This window comes from Passer domesticus, chromosome 5 (assembly GCF_036417665.1).
Source record: "Passer domesticus isolate bPasDom1 chromosome 5, bPasDom1.hap1, whole genome shotgun sequence".
In the NCBI taxonomy this organism is placed as follows: domain Eukaryota; kingdom Metazoa; phylum Chordata; class Aves; order Passeriformes; family Passeridae; genus Passer; species Passer domesticus.
Genome location: NC_087478.1, coordinates 82,309,713 through 82,334,903, shown reverse-complemented (window position 1 = coordinate 82,334,903; position 25,191 = coordinate 82,309,713). Strand labels below are relative to the sequence as shown.

At 45.0% G+C, this 25,191-nt stretch overlaps 1 protein-coding gene across 10 annotated transcripts in view; it reads right to left on the bottom strand.

The window, feature by feature from the left end:
- Window positions 1-19,723: 19,723 nt before the first annotated feature.
- The window catches only part of SOX5 (SRY-box transcription factor 5), a 276,165-nt gene continuing 270,697 nt past the window's right edge, over window positions 19,724-25,191 (bottom strand). For all 10 annotated transcript variants that reach the window (XM_064421478.1, XM_064421482.1, XM_064421474.1 and 7 more), the window contains one exon: window positions 19,724-25,187. In XM_064421478.1, coding sequence (XP_064277548.1) covers window positions 24,884-25,187 — 304 coding nt within the window. In that variant the 3' untranslated portion in view covers window positions 19,724-24,883. The remainder of the gene's footprint in view (window positions 25,188-25,191) is intronic.

Genomic DNA, 25,191 nt, shown 5'->3' with positions numbered 1-25,191 from the left:
ATTAATTTGGGTATGAGACCACATTTTACAGAAGTGTGAATCGTGCTAGGTTATGACTGGAGTTTTTTGGGCATGAATACCATACATTTATTTAAAAAATATTAATCTGGTTTCCCCTCAATGATTTCCCCTGATCATAGGTGGTTAGAACTCTGTCTGGGTGCACACGTGTGTGTGTATGTAGCCATGTATTTCATAGGCAAGTTTGTTTAATTTCTTCAATCCAATTCTTGGACCTGCTAAATCTAGTGTGGATATAGCTGGGTTGGTTTTTTTTAGTCAAGGTTTTGGATAAAATCCATTTTTCTTCTGAATAACATAATCCAGAGGTTAAAAAGTCAGTGGTAGTGGGCTTGCTTATGGCAAGTAAGGGAAGTGTTAATGTGAAAAACCCCCCAGATTAGGCTATAGGGTAAATCTAAATAAAAAAGACAGTCAGTGTAAAAAATGACAACACATCACTGTGGAAGATGAGAATCAATGCAGCTCTTTTACATGACAGATTTTCTATTCAGACTAAATATATTCTGTCTTGAGCATATTGTGTATTGCCCTGACATCATTTTGCCTTTATTCACATACTGTGGTAATGCTATCTACAGCATATAGACTCCCATTGACAGCATTTTGCCTCTCCTCAAATCACAACATTGTCTCTGCAGACATCCAGTGACATTGTTTTGCCTGTGTTTGCCACTCTGACTCACAGTGACACTGCTGCCACTGCCTTGTGCTCCCTCTCAGCAGGGCTCGGCACCAATCATCAAAAGTTGCAGCCAGGCTGCAGGATGCTCTGATAACACAACTTGGCTTCCAGTGATCTTGGAGGATCACAAAATGGGGCTCTCTTTGGCATTTATAGGTTTCTTAATTTGGGAATGCTCTAACAGCATGATTAGTGGGACAATCAGAATTTTACTAGTTCAGAGGGAATTAATACATCTATATAATAGTCTATAACTTTCTATCATTTAACAACTGTCAAGTCTTGCTGGCATGCTTAGACAAAAAGAAAAAGTTGTCAGCATGAAGTGACACCAGGGATCTGGTGAGTATCAGTGTTATTTTATCAGCTGCACCAGGAACCTGTGGCCAGGGCTGCCATGTGCTCTGCAGGATGGGATCTCTTCTCCCAGCTGTCCTGGCACATCTGTCCTTGCAAATGGATGGAACACAAGCCTGGCTTTGCTCTGCAACAGGTGTGCAAAACACTCGGTTTAAAACAGGGTTTAAGATTAATTTTGTAGCATCTCACTGGGCCTAGATATTTGTGACAGATCTGGAATCCCTTCTGATACACTGAGTGAAAGTGCAGATGTGGAAAATGTGAATTTAGTGGATGCAATGCTATACTGTTATTTTCTAACACGTGCGAAGTACTATCACAGTTCAGGGATGTGTGCATCCATGGGTTAAGGAAAACTCACATAATTTTGTTTTGAAAAGGCTTCTGGGGTTTTATAATGCATTGCCTCTATCTGGTAAACAGAAAGCTGGTGTTACTTCTTTTTATTTTCTCTAAGCAAGGAAGCCTTTTCAAGGCACAGAAACCATTTATCTGTCTTAGCCAAGGTGATTTCCACACCAAGACCATTGTCCCTGCGCTGAGACTGTGACTGTGTGAAGAGTAATTGTGTATGTGCATATCTGTATACCTTTACATTGTTTCCAGATAAAACTAATGAAAAAAGCCCACGGTGAATATAAGGAAATGTGCTTTTCCTGCCTTTCAGAGAGGTATTAGTAGCTACTTCCTATTTTAGTGGATGGCTGTGCTGGTGGAAGCTGTGTCTGTCCATCCTCTGCTGAGCCAGTGCTCCTCATTACGTGCAGACAGTTTGCTCCCATGAAATGCAGCACAGACTGAGGCACCACCATCATCAGGAGCAAAAGGAGAACTTGTCATATACAATTCTGACAGCAAAATGGAAATGCTTGGAAAAGATGATTATCTATTGAAATATATATAGTCCAGAGGGCAAATGTTCATTCAACATATTGACAACAAACACGCAGCATCTTTTATGAATGCTGTCTCTCCAGTTCCCTCCGTGCCTTTGGATCTCTCAGCATATGTACAGGGCATTATTTCTCCTATCAGCCCAAATCCTGACAGTGTCAAGTGCCATTGCTCTGCAGACTTTGCAGATGCAGACATCTCACAGTGGGTGACAGCAGTGCCTGGAATTTGTGTTGTGCACGACACTTTGCTACTCTAAAGTTCAAAATAAATTTGTTTTGTTGTTATGTTTTTTTTCCTTAAAACATTTCCATTAGCAAGACTGTTCTCTTTTAGTTCCTTTTCTAAGACTGGAAAGTTTTTGAATTAACTTTTCCATACAAAAGCCTGAAGCCCAGATGAAATAACATTGCACAGTAGTCGTTCTTTCTTTTACTGCAGCCACATGTAACTGTGGCAGAAAATGATTAAAACAAAGTGAGACTGTCTGACTTTAAAGTGGGTTTAATTTCTTTATGAGCTTTTTCTATCATTTGATTCATAATTATTTTATTTCGTGCTCTCATCTTATGGGAACTTGTCAAAAAGCTTTTGAAATCTTAATAAGTAGGTTCACAGGGTCTTCTTTGGCCACAGCTTTCCTAACCTTTTCAAAGAAGACAGAAAGCCTTTAAATTAAGCTGATCTGCAGGCAGCTAATTTTTGTAGTTTCAGAAAATAACTGATTTCTGTAGTTTGGGCTATTCTTTCAAATATAAACATTTAAAAAATAAAAGTGGAACAGCTTTTAATGCAATCTGTGTTTACTTATATGAGTTAATAAAATCACACAATATAACTTAGTATTGTGTTCATGGGTATTGCTGTATGCTATATGCAAACCACATTAATTGATGTTTTACATTGCTATGGCACTTGCTGTGCAGCCCCCAAGAACAATTCTTGGTTTTGCTAACACAGTATTTACCAAAGCTGTAAAAAACCCCTTTGGAGACACAGAAATGTGAAAGGTGATTGAAGAGGTTTATTTGCTCTGGTTGGCATTGAAGTGCATGGATTTGGACTCAGGATGCCATGGGAGAGAGCAGCCTGCTGCCTATTTGGGAGAGCCCAGGTCTGTTCCCATGCAGCTCCTGGGAGTGATATTGCACCTGCTCCTGACACCACAGTGAAGAGAGGGGAGCAAAGCTGATACCATAGAAAAAAATCAATACATTAACCAAGATCTTTCAAATTTAAAAGAAATTCTTAATTTAACAAACCAAAACCACCCCAGACCTTAAAGAACATCTCGTTCCTTCCTCCCTGCCATGGGCTGGGACACCTGCCAGAGGAGCAGGCTCTGACCTGCCCTTGAAAGGGGCAGCCACAGCTGCCCTGAGCACCCTGCACAGGGCCTCAGCACCTCCCAGGCAGGAATTCCTGCCCAGTATCCGACCCACACCCACTCTGTGCCAGTGTGAAGCCATTCCCCTGGCCTGGGCTCCAGGCCCCTGGAAACAGTCGGGTGCTGCAGTCAGGAAGAAGCAAACTGAGGGAGCAAAGAGTGCAGAGCTATCCCAGCTGAGGAGGTACCCAGGGGCTCACACAGTGTCCAAGGGCCAGGTAAAACTGCAGCACACAACAATTATCTCTGCACTGAGGCTCGGAGCACTGGCTGAACCCAGGGCAAGAAGTGAGCTCAGACCTGGCTGAAAAGAAAAGTGACATTTTCCCATTAAAGCCAAGTGCTGAGGAGGCAGCCATGGGCCAGCAGGAAAAGGATGACACTGGGTGTCACTGCACACCTTTGTGCAGAGCAAAGAAGCTCTGGGGAAGGCCAGAGGTCAACTTCAAAATGTCAGGTCTACAGGGAGTCTCAATTTATCACTGCAAGGTTAATTTAAAAAGAAAGAAGGAAAAGCCTCTTTTCTAAATAAAAATTAATAATAATTAAAAAAATCCTAAACCCAGGTGGAGCACAGCACAATAACAATAGTTACTTCAGAACAGACCTACATCCAACTCACAGGAGCAAAGGGATAGGGAAACTTTGCACACCAAACCCCTGAAGAGGATGGAGGTCACCTAAATCACTTTTAAAATGCCTGTTGTCTTTTGATGCCATTTTCTATACCGTGGATTTTGAACCAGCAAGAGTTAAGTAGGCTTTTCTGAGATTCATTGTGAGCCTCATTGAAATGCACACTTGTGCTGAGCAGGGTTTGAGAGCTCCTGGAAACCTCTGGTGGCAATGATGTAACCTGACCTATTACCTTAACAATTTTATGTGCCCCACCATGCAATTCATGCCTGGAACCACTGGCAACAATTACAGGAGCACTGGGTGAGATATAAAACCATGCAATGTGACAGCTAAATGGTAGTTTTATTTGTTTGTTATCTTGAAGGGTCCTTTTTTAAAAGCCACTTTGCACTTCCTTTCTGCATGGAGCAGCTGTCACACGCACACTTGGATCTGTGCTGGGATCCTCATCTGGGCAGGGGCTGCTGACATGTTTGACTTGTTTCAGTTCTTAGAACAGAAGGATGAAACCAATGCCCTTTTAAAGTACAACTTCCCTGTAAAGGCACCAGAGTATCTCATGGATAGCTCTGCTGGGCAGCTTCCCACCAAACCTTGATTGTTACATCTGGAACACACAATCCCAAACAAATGGGTGCCCTGCCCATTGGCTGCTGCTCAGAGCTCTCCTGCCACCCCATCTAAATAGTTTAAGTGAAAGGAATGGCCCAAAACCATGCTACCTTATACACCTTCTCTTGATTGACTGCAAGAATGTTTAAGCAAGACCTGTGTTTCACCACCCAGACCTCAGAACAGCCCGCAGTGCAGTGGGAGCAATGGTTGTGCTCCAGGTGAGGGACAGCCCTTTGAAACCCTCTGATTTTAACACCACAAATAGCCAAGTGTGCCCAGAAACCCATCTGTGTGATAGCTCTGACTGAATGGCACAGTCCTTCCACAAGTTAAAAACCATCCACCTGCATTTTGGGTTACCAGAATATTCTGGGTACCTTGAGTCAGCACAAACTCCTGTGCCACAGAGAGCCATTATTCAAAGGATAAGTGCACCTGGACATCTCCAGCTATACACTATTGTGTTTAAAGTACTGCTGCTTTTCCTCCCCTTTGTCAAGGGCTCTGGAGTGCAGTGCCAGCAGATAAGGATTTGGCATCTCCAGAGATAAGACACAGACCTTTTCTAATTCTGCTCAGCTCCATGTTACGTGGTGAGGAGTAAATTAATTTTGCAGCTCCAGATCAGAGATCAGGTGAGTGGCAGCAAGACAACCACAGAATTTTTAGATCAAGGGATTCTTGCTCTTTAAATATGCACTCCATGAAAAATACAAGCGTTGCCTTCAGAGCAGTGATTCATGCTTACCCAGATGTCCTTATCTGCATCAGAAAATATGCCTGTCCTCCAAACCCTCCTGTTAGGTATTTACTGTGTGTTTCATGGCCTGGGACTGCAGCAGTTGGGCAGGGAAGGGAAGAGGCAGCCCATGGGCAAGAACTCTGATTAATTTGCATTAAACCACAGGATGGAGCCTGAACTTCTCCAGGCACATCAGCGTGCATCAATCAGCCTTGTTTGTTTGTCTAGAGTGAATGTTCAAGCTGAACACTTGAAACCTCCTCAGCACTGGAAATATTCCTTCTTGCAAGTAAGCCTCCATAGGAAAAAAAATGTCCTTTGCTGTTTTAGACTTCATGGTTGCCTTCCTGGGTCATAACAGAAAGCAAGAGAAAGAAATGCAGCCAGTACATGAGTAAACAATACTGAGAAAAATGCCCAAATATTACAGACAGACAGAGGGATTTACAGGAGCTGAGGCACTGGAGGCACTGATGGAGCTCCCCAGCCCTGGTACCTCCCAGACTGCTGACACAAATGTGCACCGCTCCAAAACACACACTGCTTTAGCTCTCTCCATCATGAGTTCAAGACACACATTGAGCAGTCTCCCTTCCAGAAGAGATTGGTTCCAAAGTGGTGGTGGGGGTTTTTTTGTTAGTTTTTGGGTTTTTTCTTTTTTTTGGAAAGAGGAAACAATTTTTTTTTTTGGCTGTGGGGCAATGAGAGTGAGCAAGCTAAATTAATTTGAAAAACAAATTGTGTTAAGGGCAGGGGGGAAGCTGATAGATAAGCAGCCATGGGAAATCCATCTAGAGGGAGGACAAACGAGCACAACTTGACTCTCATGTAACCCCTAATCTATTTATAGGGGGAAGAGTCAGGAAATGAAGTACCTTTCAACAGCAGTTTAAGTCAACAACTGAAATTAATTGCCTTCACTTCCAAACTACAGCACTTGTGCAGGCAGCACATGAACAGCCAATTTCACACTCCCAGACTCTGGCAAAACATTGCCAGAACAAGCTCCACCTGGAAAGGGAGACAAAGGCAGCCCTGCCTCTCCCAGCCTCCACAAGGCTCCTGCTTGCAGGGAGAGCTGGAGGAGCCCTGGTGCTGCAGGGCAGGGGATGGGACAGCACCCGGGGCTGCAGCTGCAGGATGGAGTGCCACCATCCACACCAGCCTCCCAGGCAGAGAAACCTGCTGCCAGGCTCTGCTCCCCCACACCGGGAGCCCAGCAGGGCTGGCAGGGGGTGGGCACAGAGCTAGGACCCTGAGAGGTGACCCCAGCCCCCAGGCTCCTGCCAGCCCCCAGCACCTCAGCTCCAGGCTGTGGGGCAGACCAGGGGCTCACCAGGGAATTGAGTGAGCCCCTTGGTTCCCCTGCCTTTGGTGTATGATCTAATAAAGCCAGAATTGCATTTCAAACCCCTTCGTCCTAATGTTTAACCTTTCTTTTGGACTGAAGGTCAGGAAAGTCATCAGCTCTTTGGATTTTTCTGCCTTTGCAGAGCCTGGTGGCATACCTGCTCTCTGAATGCTGTCCTGGGGGTATTTTTTTATTCACCAGGACATTTATCTCCTTCCAGTGTTTGAGATAACAGAGAGATGGGCTGCAAGCCAGCCCAGCAGCCAGGACTTGGGCTCTCCCCATCACCCACAGCCCAGCTCTGGCCAGAGGGCCCAGAGCTTCATTTTCCACACATGAAAACTGAGCCAGGGCCATGTCAGCCCTGTCTCCAGCCCAACTTTCACACTGTGTGTGTTTATTTCTGCAGGCTGAGGAAACACAGGCTGGACACAAAATAAGATCTTTTTCATTTAGCTGTTAACTGAGAGGTCTTTTGATTTCCCCTCAATCTGCAGTGGGAAGGAAAAGATTGTCTGTCAGGCCAAGTCTACCTCAGAACTACCAAGGAACCCTTAAAATAAATGCCAGTAAACATGGGGTATGTATATGTTTGTTTGGATGCTGTGTTTGTGAGAAGTTTTGAATTCTATCCCATTGTTTGTAAATATTCTATATAACTCATCTGTTTTTATGTATTAATTTGTATGTGTTCATGTATTTCTGGTAACAACCTGTTTCATGGAAATATTTTAATAAAAATCTGTGAACATGAGGAAAAGTAGAGCACAATACAGATGCACAAACACTCGCTGCATGACTCTGAGGAAAAAAAGTGTACAAGGAATTCACACATCATCTAAACAGAGAAATGCCTGACTCAGAGAGGCTGGAGGAGCCGAGTGTGTCAATCCAGGCTGAGCAGGAGCACTGCCAGCCCTGCTCACCCAGGGTGTCCCTCACTCCGGGGAGCAGGGTGCTGAGCAGCAGGAGAGGGCTGAGGGTGGCTGATGCTGCAGGGGAGCCCTGGGGATGCAGGAGGCTGAGCCCAGCCCAGCAGCAGGGGTTTGGAGGGCACTGCTGGGCAGAGGGAGCCTTTCCCAGCACGCTGGCAGGGGTGTGACACCCCAGCAGTGTCACTGCCCAGGGACAGCCCTGCTGCCCTCCAGCCTGCCCTGGTTTCTCCCTTGGGCTGGTCCAACCCGGCTGCCACACCATTGCCAGGCTCACTGGGCTTCATGTGTCTTTAATAAGTTTGCTGAGCATTTGGAGCCCCTCTGGTGCTAAATGCCAGGCGTCTTTTCCCCTTTCTGCAGGCGCACCCAGCGCAGTGCCCTGCTTTGCTGGCTGCACACAGAGGTGCTCGGTGAGAGGTGTGCATCAGCCCAGGGGCTGAACCAGGGGCTGCAGAGCCCAGGGGCTGCTCTGCTGCTCCCTGGGGCACGGAGAGCAGCTGGGGCTGCCAGGAAAGCAGCCCTGGCCGGGCACAGCAGGACCTGCCCTCCGTGCCAGCCCCTGGGTCTGCCCCAGCCCAGCACTCTGCAGGACTCTGCCTCCTCCCCAGCCCTGGCAAAGCCTGGAAGCACAAGCAGGGAGCCTTTCCTTGCTCCTGCCCAGGTGATGTGGAAATCCCACATTGCCCCAGGCAAAGCCCCTCTGCCAAAGGGGGAAGCTGGGGGAGGTTCCTGGAGAGCTGCTGCTGTGGTTTCCACATCTCCCTCTCCACCTGGAGCTCAAACACTGCCAGGGGAAGGCAGGAGTGACCCTGAAGTTTATGGTGAGGAGTGTTTTGGAACACAATGGCAGATTTTGTAATGAAATGCCAAAGCTGTTTACACTTCAGAGAAAGTTTTGGACACAGTTCCACATCCAAGGTTAATAATAGTGTTTCGGGTCGGGTGCAGGAGTCATGCAATAAGTGAAAAGTTGGCTCAGAAATTAATGATGAGGAATGGGGAAACAAAGAAAATAAGTGATATGAGATGAATTATAGCAGGAGGGACCATAAACTGACCAGAAACTATTGCATGAAGACAGAGAGGATGGCAATCACATAAAGGTTAAGAGATAAATACAAGTCCCTCAGCATGCTTGTTTTGCATTAATCTGTGTATGTCATGAAACACTGCAGTGAAAAAGAAAAAAAAAGGCAAGGCTAAGGCTTTGGTCAGTATAAGTATGTATCTGTTAAGAAAAAAAAACTATTTGAACTTTTGCCCAGAACTTAGAATGAAACCATCTGCACCATTTATGAGCTTCATGCAGTTAGGTAATATTTTGGTTTGTATTTCAGCTCCTGGATGATAACAGAGGTGACACATGAAGTCGTCCCACATCCCCTGGTGTCATGGCACAGTCACAATACACAGAATGTGCCCACACAATTTCAGAAAGCTAAACCAAACACAGTAACACCAAACCTCTTTGGAAGGTTCACCCCAAACACAGTAACACCAAACCTCTTCAGAAGGCTTCAGGCAGCTGCCCAAACACAGGAACACCATTCCACTCCAGAAGGCTGCAGCATGGGCCCTCCTTGTCCCTCAGCCCAGCCTTTTATACCCCCAAGTCAATGCCCTGCACCTGTGTGCCCTCTGTGCCCTCTGTGGTTGGTCAGTGCCCCTGGGCACTCCATGGCTCGTTCCCTGCAATGCTGCTCACCTGTGCTGCACAGCTGCAGCCACTCAGGGATGAGGCACAGCCCCACCCCAAGCACCACAAACCCTGTGCACCTGTGCTCTCCCTGCTGGCATTACAGCACAGCTGGAGGAGAAGAGGGATTGCTCACCAGTGCTCGAGGGGTGCTCACACATCATTTTTTCCTGGTACATAATGAGTTTTGCCTCCACTGAAACCCCAGCTATGGACATTTACACACATTCTCACATCAGGTAGTTTCTGGCCCTCTCACTATATTTCGGGCCCCATCATCAAAATAACATGGGGTTTGTGAAAAACTGTTTGAAAAAATGTTAGCCTTAAAAGGTAGAACAGGTGGATGTTTGAAAAGCAGCCACCTCCTACTCCCATCCCCCCAATCAACTTTAAACTTTAACTAAAATGCTTTTGGAAAAAAAAAATAAAAGTAGCTGAGAATGTAGAAAACTTTGTTTCTTTGTTTGCCAGTATGTAATTTTGTTAGAGGAGCTTCAACCCCTGCAGGCCAAGGCCCTAGTTCTGTGGTGTGTAAGTGCATGGGTACATTCCAGGGGGTACTGGAGACTCAAACACCACCCATGAAGACATGAAATGGTTAAAGAATGGAAGCCAGTAATGCTTTCCTGCATGATGCTCAGAACAGATGAATGAAGCATGAAATTTTTGTGCAGTAAAAAGCCCTGCAAAGATGTTTCTGTTTGGTTCTCTTGGAACATGTCTGTTGGAAGGGCAGGCTATCTGAGACACAGGGAAATGTCCCTTTTCAAATCTACATGCTGCTCTTCTTATTTCTGTCTTTTTCTTTCCCAGAAGAGTGCCTTGCAGCACAGGGTTACCTTTCAGGCACTCTCACTTGGGAAGGAAGATAAAGTGGCCCTCAGCACGTGTCCCTTACATCAGGGTCAGTCAGGAGTTACTCCAGGGGCACCACACTTCCAGTGGTGTAAATCCCATCCAGGTGAGGCCAGAGTGATTTCAGAGCAACAAAGAATGTGACAACAGCAGCTTTCATCCAGGGACTACTGGTGGCCCCTGCCTCATGGGCTCTCAGGAATCAAAGCCCAGTGTCTGAGCCCATGTCAGCTCAGACAGGGAAATAAAGCAGCCTTTCCAGGCTGCTTCTCAGCATGATAACTCTACTACAGCATTACTCCAAGGCCCTCTGAGTAGCTGCATTTAATAATGCTTTACAGTAAGGTTCCATTTATAAACACTTCATTATTAATAAAGCATGGCAATTTGTAGCATGCATAAAAATTATTTATATTCATGTGCTAAGCAAGCCCATAGATTTAATAATATTGACGTCTCCTCACACGCGTTGTAACAGCTTGTCACAGCATCATCTGTTCAGCATTTCTTACTAATGCCTTTCATACCATGCCTTAGAATAATTTGTTAAAGGATGCAGCTGCATCTATTAAGCCTTTCATAAATATGAATAGCACATTTTCTAAAATGGCACCATATATTAAATTATTACTGGGCATTCTAACTGGAACCAGGATTTCTCTTTCTCACTTTCCCCCTTTCCTTGTTTCCTTTTTTTCCTTTCCTTTCCTCTCTGACCTCTGCTCCTTGTTCCTGGTGCAGCACCTTTGAGTGCACCCTGTACAAAATACACAGTTATGCTTTGCACAGTTCACTTTTCCACTTTATTCCTATTCAGGCAATGCCTCTTTTTTTTTTTTTTTTTTTTTTTTTTTTTTTTTTTTTTTTTACTATTTTCCTTCTTCTGCCAAGTAAGGTAAAATTGTAGTGCACTGAAATGTTATTAGAGATCAAATTCATAATTGTGAATTTCCTTGCTTTTGTAAGTTTGCCTCAGATCTTTAACATTTTTAATGCATTTTTTAATGTGAATTTCCATGCTATTTTAACTCATTAGTCATGGGCTATCATTTTTTCATGTAATTACTGTAATTTCATCAAGTGACATAATTACAGTAAATACTTTGAGTAATTACTATTCATATGGAAAAAGATATCTGGAGGTGTAATAATGTCATATAATAAAATATTTATGATGTGTAAAGACAAATTATGATGACATATTTACATCACATAGTGGCGTGACAACATTCCATATTTACCTTGGGTGAGGATAATGACACAAAAAAAAGTTTCAGTGATGTCATCTCTTGGTAACGATTACACAGAGTCGTTCAGCATCGAGGTACAGCATATTCAATAACTTCTGGAAGGTAAATCATGTTCCCTCACCCCTGGAAATGCCACTAAAGCCAGGGGTTGATCTGCTGCCAGCTGAGGGGTGAAAGAAGGATTTATGCCTGCCTTACTGGAGCCTGGTCACAGCGGGGTGTGGGAAGGAAAGATTTCCAGCAGGTGGAAGGATCATGAAAGAGGAGTCTGAATTCCTGGCCCACCTGAGCTGTTCTTGGCAGAGGAGGCAGGACTTGCCACTGGCTCATAACCCTCATTTTCTGACCCTGGGTCTGCACCTGCCTGGTGGAAAGGCTCCGTGCTTGGGGCAGCAGCTGGCAGACCCAACCTGCTCTGGGGCTCAGCCACCTGTGTGCCTGAAATTAGACAAAATTGTTACCTTTATTCACCGTGCATTCACAGCAAAGTGGTGCTTACCCTACCTCTGGCCTCCCAGAGACCTGAGGACAGCAAGCAGCAGAGAAAATGCAAGTTCCACAGCAAACAGCCAAAAAGAATGCAAATTAAACAGCAAGCAGCCGAGAAGAATGCAAGTTACACAGCCAGCTGTGCCAGAGGGAGGCAGAACCTTTGTCCAAAGAAGGGGGCACATGTGCCAGGTGTGGGGCTGGCACCGTGGGTCACAGCAGAGCCCATGAGACAGCCTTGGAGCTGCAAGGGAGGTGCTGCCTTCAGACTCGTGTGGAAGTCAGTGCATCAGTGTCTCTGTGCTAAGCCAGGGCCCCAGGAAGGAAAAAGGAAAAATAATGTGTGGTTGGAGACAAAATATAGATAAATAAAATAAAATATAGTGCATGAGGAGAACCCCAGCTGGCACAGATAATGCAGTTTGTGCAGCTTTGCTGCTGCCAGCGTGCCCCATGCTTGTCTGTTAGGGACACCACACACACCTGATCTGCTCACAGCACAGGAATATTCCATTTTCCAGCTCTGTGTGGGCTGTGCCCTCTGTGTGAGCTGCCCTTGGCCTTTCCCTGCCACGTACAGGGTGGAGGTGACTCGTGGCACAGCAGTGCCACGATGTGTCACCACCCCTCTCACACCTTGGCCCCAGGTCCCTGAGCAGCCCACACAGATATTTCATGCTGAGGATTATGAAAGCATCATGGTGGCTGGAGGCACACTAAAAATAGAACCATTTACTGATTTCTGGTGAACTTTGAGGGTTACATGTCCCTGCTCTGCTGGGAAGGGGTGGCTCAGTGGGGCTGTGCCTGTTCCTCAAACCTGGAAGAAAACACTGTAAAATTGGTGTTATTCTCTGTGCATCTGTGAATGCTAACAAAGTCATCTAGAACAGAGATAAAAAGTAAAAGAATTGGGTTTGGGAACAGAGAAACTCTTCAGGGAGATCCCAGGGAAATGATGCCAGTGCTGTGCTGTGGATATTTGGGATTTGCCACGTTAGCATCAGGTGTCAGCAGTGCCATTTCTTTGTGCAGCAGAAGACCTGGCTGCTAAGGCCAAAAGCAAAAACAGCTCACTTTTTTTTTGTTAAAAAGAGGAATTCTGAGGATCTGATAGAATTTTAGATCTGTCTTGCCTTTCTCTGGATTTAGCTCAAGAAGTGCCAATGCCACCATTGGACACAAAGCAAACAGCTAATGCCACTTAAATGTAAGCATATCCATGTTATACACACACAAATGTTATCATAAATACCTGTCATTTCTGTTTGCATAAATTCACAAATTGTTATTTCTGTAGAATGAACTACTGCTTGGTTTACAACCTGCAGATGTTTTGAGGTTTTGAATGGTGTCAGTAAGGCTCAGTGCACTGTAGCCACTGTTCAATTGCTTGCCAGAGCCCCAGGCTAAGCTGCTCTTGTAAATCTTAAACCAGATCCTTGGAACTTGCAGACAAATCCAAAGACCAAGACCAAAAAACCAACCAAAAAAAAAAAAGAAAGAAAAAAAAAGAAATTAGAAATCAGATGCTCAAGAGAGAATATTCTTGCCAGTAACATGACAGAGTCAAGTTAATTCAAAGTGAGTCAAACAAGAGAGATGATTTTTTATTTTTTTTTTAGGATATTGCTGGCCAGTTCTGCATCCTGAATCTGATTGACATATGATACTACTAGGCTGAATGAAGACATTTTGCACATGTTTTTGCTTTAAAGAGCAATTGCTAGGGGTAACACTGGTTACTTACAACGTGGAGACAAGCCAAACTATTTGGAGTTATTCTGAGTGAGAGTGGATTGCTGGCTATCTCATGCCTCAAGGTTTGCAGGACTGGGTGCATAATTCAGCATTCCTCACATCACCATGTGAGCACATAAACTCAGAGGGCTGCAAAAAGAAATGAGAAGCTCAGGTTCCTACCAGGTGTGCCATTCACTTCTGAGAATGGGCTTTTCCACTACAAGGACTTGAATGAGCTCCTCAGTAGATGTTATGGGAAGATCTTTGACTTTTACAGTAATTTCACCACAAAAAGGAATGTTTTGACATAAATTTTTGACATGGGTTTTTGGACTCCTTTTTTTCTAATACCCATCTCTTTCCACTGCTGCCTTTAAACATTTTCCTCAGAGTTTTATTATTTTTAGCAATCTATACTTTTCAGAATATACTTTCCACATTTGGGGATTTTGGAAAGATTTTTGTGAATGGAAGCTCCTCTGTCCCATGAGGTGTCGATGCAATATTGAGAGCAATAGCAAAATTAGTTCATTAATTCTTAACAGCAGCCTGAATCTGTAGAGGCAAGCTTGGGTGGGAAAGTCCTTAAATCTGTCAGGATTTAATCCCTCCTTTTGTTTGTTTGCTTGGTTTTCAGGCAGCACAGCTGATCCTCCTGTTACAGCCTGTTCACACTTCAGAGTTGCTTCAGTTTCCCTCAGCCTTGCATCAGAGAGCTGAGCAACAAAATACTCCCCAAGTTCTGTTCAAAAAAACCAAAACAGACCAACAAAACATAGCTCAAACCCAACCCAGCTCTGTTTGAACTATCAGCCTGTTTATCAGTGCAGATGCCAAGTTCCCCCCAGCTGGGGAAGAAGAACCTGAGTTTCTGGAGCAGCCCTGTTTTCCTGAGGATGACATGGCATTAGCACAGGGAGGGAGTGGGAGAAAACCCCACAAACTGAACCACCTGGTCCAAAATCCACCTGGCAATCCCACTAACACCTGAGACTGGCTAATCTAGGTTTCCCCACGTTCAGAATGAAGGTTTTCTAGCATTTTCCAGGCACTGATTCTACCCTAAACTGGACACCTCAGGCTCTTTCAGTCACCAATTCGTGTTTTCAGCAGTTCCGTGTGCGGTTTATCTCCACATCACTCGTGTTTGATCACTCTGTGCACGTGTGCATGGCAATGCTCCCTTTTGGGTGCTTTTTGTCATGTTTTGTCACACAGGGCAAGCTGAGATGCCCCTGCTCTGAGCCAGTGAGGGCCCAGCACCTCCCAGGGATGCTTTTCCTCAGGGCACACAGCGTGTCAGAGCACCCTGCCTGAGTGTGCTCCTGGTGTGGCAAGGCACATCAGCTGCTGAACGTGTCTCAGAGTGAACAACAGCAGGGAAACACGGGGGGAATGCAGAGAAACAGGCAGTGCAGAGATGGAAATAGCCTGCACCAACCCCACTGCTGGTGGCTGGTGCCCACAGGGTGGGCATTGCCAGGAGACTTGGGAATAAATCCAGATCCTGGCAGCAGACAGTGCCCACCAGGCCAGCAACACTTGCTTCCAGTCCTTTGCAAACTGTGGTTTGTTAGCTAGCTACTAAAACTTTAAGAAAGTCTAAATGCCTGTAACTGAAACAAGGCAGAACTCTGTTTCAATAAACTTCAAAGTGGCATTGAGGTTTTTTTATGCATTGTATTTTGTGAAGGCATTTGCTTCCAAATTGTGTTAACAAAAATATGTTGTTTGACAGATATCATCTCAGCAGACAGGTTGCCTAATCTGTTTTATTGACAAATTGACTTATTATTTGATCAACTTGAATATAGTCTTCAAGATATACTTCCATTATAAAAAAGTACATGGAACAGAGAATAATGTGTTTAGTCCATCATCTGCTTTCAGCTGTCATTTAAACATTGGTGTGTCTGTAAGAAAAGAAAAAAGTTATCCAGTTGTTTTGATCATGCTGTCAGAACCATCTTTATTGTCTGGGGGGAATGCCCATGTAATTTCCTCTTCCTCGATACGATAATATCTTGACCCTCCTCATTCAGTCAGAAGAAAGCAGGTTACGATGGCTCTACCCACCACCTACATGAAGTTTCACATTCTATCAGAAGAGAAACAAAGCATCTCTGGGAGCCAGAATCACTTATACTTCACTTCCTCTGTCTTCTCTTTCAATGGGACCAGGAAACAAAGTGAAGTTTAAAGGTTTCCCTCACTGCAGTCAGAAATGCTTTTAAAAAAAATAAAATTTAAGCTGTTGTGTTGCTGTCTATTCATTACGGGGGGGTGAGGGTGGGCTGTTGGTTATATTTATTTTTAAGTCAATAAGTTCCACTTGAAAAGTTTCAAAAGTATAAAGAATAAAAAAGAAGTAAGATTCGTATGGATTCAGGTAACAAGGCAGATCTGGCAGCTTTAAGAGTGCTCCTCAGCACATTGTTGTGGGGACCTTTCCTGTGTCCTGGGTCTGATGGGGGAAATCCTGCTGATCCCTGCCCTGTGGGGCTGATGCTCAGGCACTGAGGGAGTGAGATCAGACAAGACTGAAATCTGGACCTGCAGAAACAACCCGCTGCCTTTGGCTGTTTGCTCCTGAAACTTAACATCAGAAATAAATTCATACTTGGGAGCAAGGCAGCCACCAAAAAACATTCCTCCATTTAGTCCATTTCTGGGTGTCAGTCCCAATTTGTCTGTTTGCAATTACACTCACAGTAGGTGGATCAGCTCCACTAGAGATAATTAAAAAGACCCCATTTTGTGATAAAAAAAAATCCCTCTGGATTCCAGATAATTACCAGTATTGAAAATCTTAGCCCTTTAAAATCAAATGGAATAGACTTTTCATTGGGAAAGTAAATGCACAAACTGAATTAAAAAACCCCTTAAGTTGTCAATACAAAGGAAAATTATTTTCTTTTCTTGTTTAACTCAGTGGGTAAATATATCCTTAGAGGGAAGCTGAATAGGCTTTTGATGCACAAAAGCTGGATTTTGATAACATGAAGCCCCTAAAAGAAGCCCCAAATCCAAACAGTTGTGTTAAAAATGTGGGAGCTCTGGAAGTGACAATCAGAGCCTGAGCTGTACCATCCCTGTCTGGTTTAGCAACGCACAGATCTGACTAATGGAAACCTGGCCACAGAGAAAAAAACAAGCCCAAACCACCCACAATTTGCTCATCTTCGGGTTTTTTTTCTTCCTATTTTTTTTAACAGCAGACATTTAATGCCATGCTTGTCTGAGAGCTTTTCCTGTAGCTAATAATACTTTGCACTGTAGTGCCTTTAATCCAAAGATCTCAAAGTGCTTTGCAGGCATTAATGAATTAAACCTCATAACACCCCTTTGAAGTAGGCATTATTATGGCAGTCTTAGAGATGGGCTGAGTAATTTTCCTGAAGTTGTAGAGCAAGTCCCTGACAGAGTCAGGAATAGCTGCTGAAGTCCTGCATCTCAGCCGCTTCTGCAGCCACCCTGCCACTCTCCCGGATTAACTCCCTTAAATCATTTTAATTTTAAATAATTACTTTGATTTACTTGCCGTATTTAAGCCGTGTCTCTGTTAAATACAAGGGGAGGCACTGCTTTATCCGGGGTGGGTGAGGCAGTCAGCCCTGTGCAAGCTGTGCACTTACAGTGACACAAATCCCCGTGTGGGGATGCTCCTGGGGGGCACAGGAGGGGCTGGCCAGGGCTCAGCGTCAGCCCCAGCCTCAGGCAGCCCCACTCAGCTGTGCACAGCCCCATCGGCTGGGCTGGCACCAGGGACTGCCTGGAATGAGCAGCAGCATCGCCCGGGGGGGACCGAGGACTAAAGAGGGTCCTTATGGCACTGCCCTGCCCATGCCAGCAGGGTACTCACATTTTGGGGCACCCCAGCCCTCCTCTCTCCTCCTGCCAGCAGGGTACTTACATTTTGGGATATCCCAGCCCTCCCTCCTCCTGCCAGCAGGTTATTCACATTTTGGGATACCCCAGCCCTCCTTCCTCCTCCTGATGGTGCTAAGACTGAACACACAATGGAGATCCAAACCAAGCCTAACTTCTGCCAAAAAGCCATTCAAACCTGAATGGCCACACAGGGCTGGCAGAGTGTGCACTAAGGCTCAGATTCCTGCTCTTATTTAGGTTTTCAATGGTGTATGTTCCATTCTACTGTCCTTTAGGCCCGACTCTCCTGGAAGTCTCCCTGCACAGCTGCTGCAGCAGGGATGTGCTGCAGCTGGGGCCCAGCTGATGCTCACAGGGCTGCCCACACCACCAGCCTGCCCGAGTGAGGCCAAGGATGCTCCAGTGCTCGCTTCTTTTCCCTGTCTTTGTGGTTACCTCTCAAGAATCTCTGATTGCAGTGCCCAAGTGCCACTGTGACACCACCAGACACCACCGGAGCATCCCGGGGACTGAAATAAACTCTTGGTGGTCTGAGACAGCAGAGAAACGTGTTCAGAGGGTTTTCTGTACCTCTGCAGCATGTGTTCTCCCCTGGCTGGCCCGACAGACGCTGCCTGCTCCTCTCCCACGTTGCTTTCCTGCAGCATTGCTGAATATTTATTAAGTGAGAGCTATTGACAGGCTCCCCTGCACCCTGTTCTCAGCGATGCCAGAGCCCAGCTCCGAGCTCCTGGTGAGGCACATACGCTTCCCTTAACCTTTCCTGCCTCCTGCGGGGGGTCTTTTCACTTTCCTACACACACAGAGCCCGCTCTGTTCCTTGCTTGGGAGGAATGCGCTAATTGTCACACGTCTTTCTTTTTAAAATAGTTTAATGTCATAATTATCCTCATTTTCTTCCTTCCTGCTGCAGGCAATTGCTGGAATGTTTTAGAAGTTTTTGAAAAAAAAAAAAAAAAAAAAAAAAATTAAAAAAAAAAACCCAGCCAAAACCCCCTCACAACTTGTCTAGGGAGAGAATTTGTACCACTCCCAAGGCTGGGCAATATCACTTAAGGACACTAGAAACTTTTTTTTCACCTCAGCTGCATACTTAGGGTTTAACTAGTTGTCATTCCTGGTTTTGCAAAGCCCAGCCTTATGCACACATATTACAGTTTAGATGTATCTGCAGCTTAGATTGTGTCAGGTTCTCCCTGACATTTTTCCACCACAGGTTTAGGGAACATTTTTGCTTCTGTCGGGTACCAGCCACACCAAAAAGGAAAACAAAAAAGAAAAGACAAAAAAAAAGAAAAAGAAAAAAGTTGTAAGTCACTCCATCTCTGTGTAGAGTGGTGAGAAGACGTCACCTGCTGATCCAGGTGGGCAGCGTGAGCCATGTCCCTCCATCACATGCTGCTGACAGTACAGAAAAAGGCAATTTGAGGAGTTAAACATTCTGACCTTTGCTGGCCTGAGCCAGCATCACATGGCTCTTCTGAAGGCCATTTCCTGGCCAGGTGCTCCTGGCTGTATCAGGGGGCTGCCAGAGCAGATCTCTGCTTTGCTCCTGGGAGCTTCCAGGTGCCCCCTCACTCACAGGAAGAGCAGAGGACAACCTGGCAAAGCAAAGCACAGGGGACAGGTTCTTAGGATCTCCTGCTTCCCCAAATATTGCCTTTTCCCTTTAGGAAATCTGGAAGCACAGAGTGGCATCTGTCAAGCCGTAGGCACTTGAGAGTAAGCACCCATCAGAATAACTTACTGTCAAAACCAGGTACAAATTCATTTCATCCCACTTGGTGCCATATGCTGCTGTCAAAACTCCATGAACTGTTTAGGCAGCATGTTGGGACATTCTGACTAACTCGGAGCTGAGCTATTTTTTCCGTAGCTCGGTGTCACTGTGCTTATAATTGGGTATTCCCTGAGCACAGCAGGCTCAGGGAGAGCCCAGCCTGGGCAGGGCCATGGCCAAGCCCTGCCTGGTGCTGCACACTGCCCTGGCCACCCTGCCCAGGACCTGCTCCTCCCTCTGCTCTAAGGCCAGGGGTGATTTTTGTGGCTGTGGCTTGATGAAAACCTTGAATCTCGGAGCAGAGTGGGGAGCTGAATCTAAATCTCATTTTCAGCTGTTTGGTTGTCTTTGCCCTTTGCTGTAAGAAGTGGGAAACAGACCACAGGATAGGTAAAGAACACATTTGCTGTTTTATTGGTGCCTTGCAGGGCAGTAATACTGAAAAAGGGGAATGCAAAAGAAACAAAAAACCCAAAAACCAAAACCAAAAAACCCAGGATGGTGGCAATCCACATCGTATTTTTTTTAAAGAGTACATCAACTCCTGTTTTTTTTCATTTATTGTGGCATGAATGATAACATAAAACCAAAACATGAAAATATACAACTTATATTACACTATGTGTTATGAACAAAATATAAATCTATAACTCTATGTTATATTTACATAATTATTTCTTTTATTAAATTTCAAGTGAGATGGTAGGTTGCACATACTTTGTTTTAAGCTCCAGGCATTTGATTGTCTCTATTTCTTTTCTATTTTCATTTCACTTGTAAAATCCAAAACGTTAGAAGGAGTAAGAGCTTTAGAGCCAATGGAGCTATATAAATACTGTTTCAGCAAACCAGTGACAAAAAACACTGGGGAGTAGAGAAATCAGTCAGTAGAAAAAACGAACTTGACACGTTCTTCAATCTGGGAAACTGACAAGTTAAGATAAAGTCGAAAAAATGTAAATATAAACCAAGCTAAACAGACAGCCCATGCCCTGTGAATTGAGGATACACTTGAATCCACACCGAGTGAATGACAGAGTTATTTGCAAAATGGAAGGGACGGTTGTACCCAGCAGTGGTCAGGCACGGGAAGCTCCCATCCCACAGCGCGGGCCCCGCACGTCCCGGACGCCGTGCAGCTGCCTCTCCTCGCAGCAGACGAGTTCTTGCTCAGGAAGACCTACATTTCCACCGAGTGTAATTATTTCTGATGGTACAAATGTGATGTCAGAGGCTTCTTCGGGGACAATAACAGCTCATCTCTTTGGATTAAAAAGAAAAAGCTCTGAAAATGTGCTGTAAAAAGGTTAAAGACAATTTACTTTCTAAAAAATGATTTAATTAAAGACAGTCTACTGCAGTAACCAAATCTTTGAAATAATGTCTTCGAAGAAAGAATTTCTTCCATGTGCATTCATAATAAGAGGATTTGGTTACAAAACTAATTAAATGCTATAATAATAGCTAGTGTTCTTTTCTGGGGGCCTGATTAATATAGCGGAACGGTTAGATAAAGATGTTAAATGCACTTAAAAATCCTATTTTACTAATATAAGGCATGAATAAATGGAAAAAAGGATATACTCTGTGTTATTTAATTGAGCTTAGAAGCAAGTGCCTCAGTTTTTTCCTTTCTTTTCCCCTTTTCCCCACTGCTGGATGTTCTTTCTCAAGCTCCCAAGATGCATGGTGGCTTCCCCCATCCAGGAGGAGGTGGCCTTGCACCCCAGGCAGCTCCCAGGGAAGAGGGAACAGAGCCCACCCTGGCACTAGGGCCTCAATGAGCTTCTAGGGTAATAAATCCTAATCTCTTCTAACCTGGTTTTTCTACGTGCTCCAGGGCATAGAGCCCAGTAAAAAAAAAAAAAAAAAAAAAAAAAGAAAAAAGACAGGAAGATAATTTTCATAAATGCATATTTTGCTTTTTTGTTTTTTAGGTATTTTTTTCCCCCAGAAAATCAAGAGGGACAACAGTATCCTGTTTTCAAATATGGTCTTCTACTGCTGAAGGACATGTGGGTGCTCATCCTTGGACCTCAGAAAACACTAGCATGGGTGTTAAGCACTTTGCTGGTTTGGAACCCCAGAGCCATTCATTTATGTCTTCATCTTTTGGCCTCTTTTTTTTTAACAATTCTAACATGGGTTTCAACATGCCAAAGGTGGAGGAGGGGGACAGTGTGCTACAGCAGCCCCTTCCCCCAGCCCCAGGGCAGGGCAGGTGGGCACAGCCTCGGAGGGAACGAGCATGAACAGCCTGCCCTGGCTGGGGCAGGGGGACAGCTGGGGGCTCTAGGGGCACTGCCCTCTGTGCCAGGGACCCCAGGCTGGGGACACCAGGCTGGGGACAGCAGGCACTGCCCTCTGTGCCAGGGACCCCAGAATGGGGACACCAGGCTGGGGACAGCAGGCACTGCCCATCCCTGGCTGCCCCCAGCCTCTCCCAGGGAATTCAGGGCCAGAAGTTGGTCCCACTGAAGCCCAGGGGCCCCTTCCCCCTGAGCCTGGCCAGCCCAAGGCTTGCTCCAACCCCAGCTGACGGCCAGGCACCTACCTGGAGCTAAAACAAAGTATCCTGGCGGCCTGAAGTTAAATTAAACCAGAGGGTCTCTCAACTGCGGTGGAAATCAAGCATCCAGCAAATGTGAGGTGAACCCACAAGAGTCAGAAGTAATTTGTTCACAAAGACAGGGAACAAATTTAAAAGTTTTAAAAAAATAAAATAAAAAGGAGCAAATATCTGTTTTCACATTGTACATAATAATGATATAAAAACAATTGTCTATTTTTTTTTTTCCTTCTTATCCAAACAGAGTGCTTCAAAAAAATTGGCTCTAGATGACTGGTGTAATTAAATAACTAAAATGAGTGATGAGAGAGCAGAAGTTAATTAAGATTGAAAACAACACTCCCATTAATTCACTCCATCATAATAAACATCAGAAGTTGACATGGCTGGGGCCAAAATTAAAATAAAAGAAAGAGAAATGGTGAGAGCAGAAGAAGAAGCAATTTGTTTTCATATGTATATATATATATATTTATATATATATAAAAAGGTAAGGTGGGGAGGGGTATCCATTTTAAATAGCCTAACAGCTTCATTTGCTGCACTGCCAAATTAGAACAGAATAAAATAAAGTTAAAAAGGGGGGGAGGGTGTAAATAAATTATACATAATTTACTAATCTGGGAACAGCTGACCATTATTATTATTATTATAATTACCATTCAACACTAGCAAGAAGAGGCAGTTCAACTGAAAAAAACAAACCCCAACACAGTCATAAAATACAAACAGAAAAGAACCCTCTCTGACACGGAGGATATGATCAGCTACTCCAAGCATAATTTCAGAGCAAATCTTCTGAGAGAGAGAAAATAGAAAAGAATGTTTCAAAGCAGAGGTGGAAATCAAAACGGGGGAAACAGAGAGAAAGAAAAGAGATGTAGCAGGGTGCAACTGTCACATACCCAAACATGGGAGTATTGTCCTAAGTGCTCAATGGCATTTGCTTTTTGCTTTGCACGAGGTCTGCAGAGCCCAAGTTACACTTCAAGTGGGATTTCCAGAGGCAAAGAAAAGCATTCCCTCCTCCTACCTGTCCTGTTCATCGTCCTGCACCTGGCACCAAGGGCTGAACTTGCCTGACTGAGGGACTGCTTGCAAAGTCAGGGCTGCCAAACAGTGCTGAGCATGTCCTGGGCTGGGATCTCGCTGCCACCAAGGTGTGTGGGGCTAATTTTATAGGTTACAGGGGATAACACCAGCAGTGCAGCTCCCTCTGGGAGTAGGAATTTACCAGGAAGCAACCCAGAGCTGGCATCCTCAGCTGAAGAAAGAATTAGGAGGAAGGTTTCTGCCTCAGCACGATGCCGAGACCTTCCCTTCCCTTCCTGGGCACAGAGCAGCTCCCAGACACCTTCCTGATCCTGTGGCTGCCCAAGGAAGGCAGATCTGCCCAAGCAGTGGGACTGCTCCACGACAAGACTGCAAATGCTGAGCGCAGAGAATGATTTTTCAGCTGTGAGAGGCAGCAGCGAGGGGAACTCAGCACTGCATTGGTCTGAGTTCTTGTAACCCCCCTTGGAATACAGAAATCTCCTCACAGTTATCAGCCTTCCTTCCCACACAAACATCCCACAAGTAAAAGAAGAATTTCAGCTAGTGCACAGGAGAGAAAGAAGTCAGTGAAAAAAAAAATTGCCTTTTGATTCAGAAATAAGTACTCAACCACCCTGAAGGGACGAGTTCATCAGAACTGGGCCCGCTTGGTGGTAACTTAATTATGCTCAGCACCTGGTAACATTTCCAGCTGCTGTGTCCCGTGCAGAACAAACCACATTTTGGACAAGCCTTTTATGTTGTTTATGCTGCCACTTGAAGTGCAAACTAAAAAGTAAAGGTTTCTTATAGACCAAGTTGCTTGGAGGGTGCAGGACTTGATTCTGGAACATGCTTTTTGCTCACGATAGTCCAAGATTATTCTTATTAGTACCATAAACACGCACACATGAAAATCCAAGACCATAAAATATTTTTTCTCTAAATTTCTTATGTCTCTCTCTCTTTTTTTTTTTCACCTGAGAACAGCACCTACAGTTTCCTTTAAAAAGCAAAAGCAAAAGCAAAAATATATGTCTAATCTCACCAGCTGCTGGTATATCAGGTTCTTCAAGGGATTGTCTAAGATATAACACTGTCCTAACTTCAGACAGAGCAAGAAGCAAATGAAAAAACAAAGAAAAACAAAACAAGAAGAGACCAACCTAAGAAAAGCAAATTGGACTACTTCAGCGCTTTAGTACAAATTTGGCACTTGCTCAAAGACTCAGTATGGTGTGCAACTGATGAAGAGAAGTCCTCTCTTGAAAGGAAATGCTTGTTGGGGTTAACAGAAAGACTCCCCACTTCCTTCCTTGCCAGCCACGCGCACAGGCACGCACACACACACACTTCTGACCCAGATTTGACAGGGAGGAGGAGGAGAAGGAGGAGGAAGAGGAAGAAGAGGAGGAGGAGGAGACAGAGGGGGTTAAAAGGAATTTTATCTTTTTTTTTTCCTGTCAGGTGCATTACCAAAAAAAAAAATTATTTCTCTTTAAACTGTAGCACAAAACAACAAAACACATTCACAAGCCACTTGTTGGCACTGTGTACCTGAGTGAGAATTTCTAGAACATTGTAGAACAAACAGCCATAAAGTTTATTTGAAAAAAAAATAATAATAATAAAAGGTCAACGGGTAAGACTTCAGTGCTTGGGTATAGCAGCTGAATTACTGGCATTATTTTACCCATAGCTTATATCATTCTGTTGTTGTTGTCGTTGTCCTTGTTTCCTTTCTTCTGAGCCTTTTTCCTTCTGATGCAGGCTGATGTCTATTAGTCAGCTGATGTCCCAACTAGTTAAGACTAACAGTTAAAGTAACAGTCAGTGTATGAGAAAGTTAATGTGCTTGGCCACTGGCAAGGATAAACCAGACGGGGCTTTATTGACTTTTGTTTTCCTTTCCTCCTTGAAGTCCTGCGGGCGGCGGGGCCCCATCAGTTGGCCTGGCCCGCCATGTGGTTTTCACTGTCACTGCCATAGTCTGCATCGGGGTCCTCCTCCTCCTCGTCGTAGTCGTCGTAGACGTCGCCGTTGGCCTCGTCGGGCTGCAGCTCCTCCTTGACGTGGGGCTCGTCGCCCTTGGGCCCGAAGGCGCCCGGCAGGCCGGGCAGGCCGGGCTCGGGGCTGCTGGACACGCTCGAGTGCTCCGAGGGCAGGTGCGGCGAGGGCATGCCCGCCATGGCGATGGCTCCCGGGTACACCACGCCCGCCGTGGCCAGCGGCAGCTGCGCCTGTTGCCTGC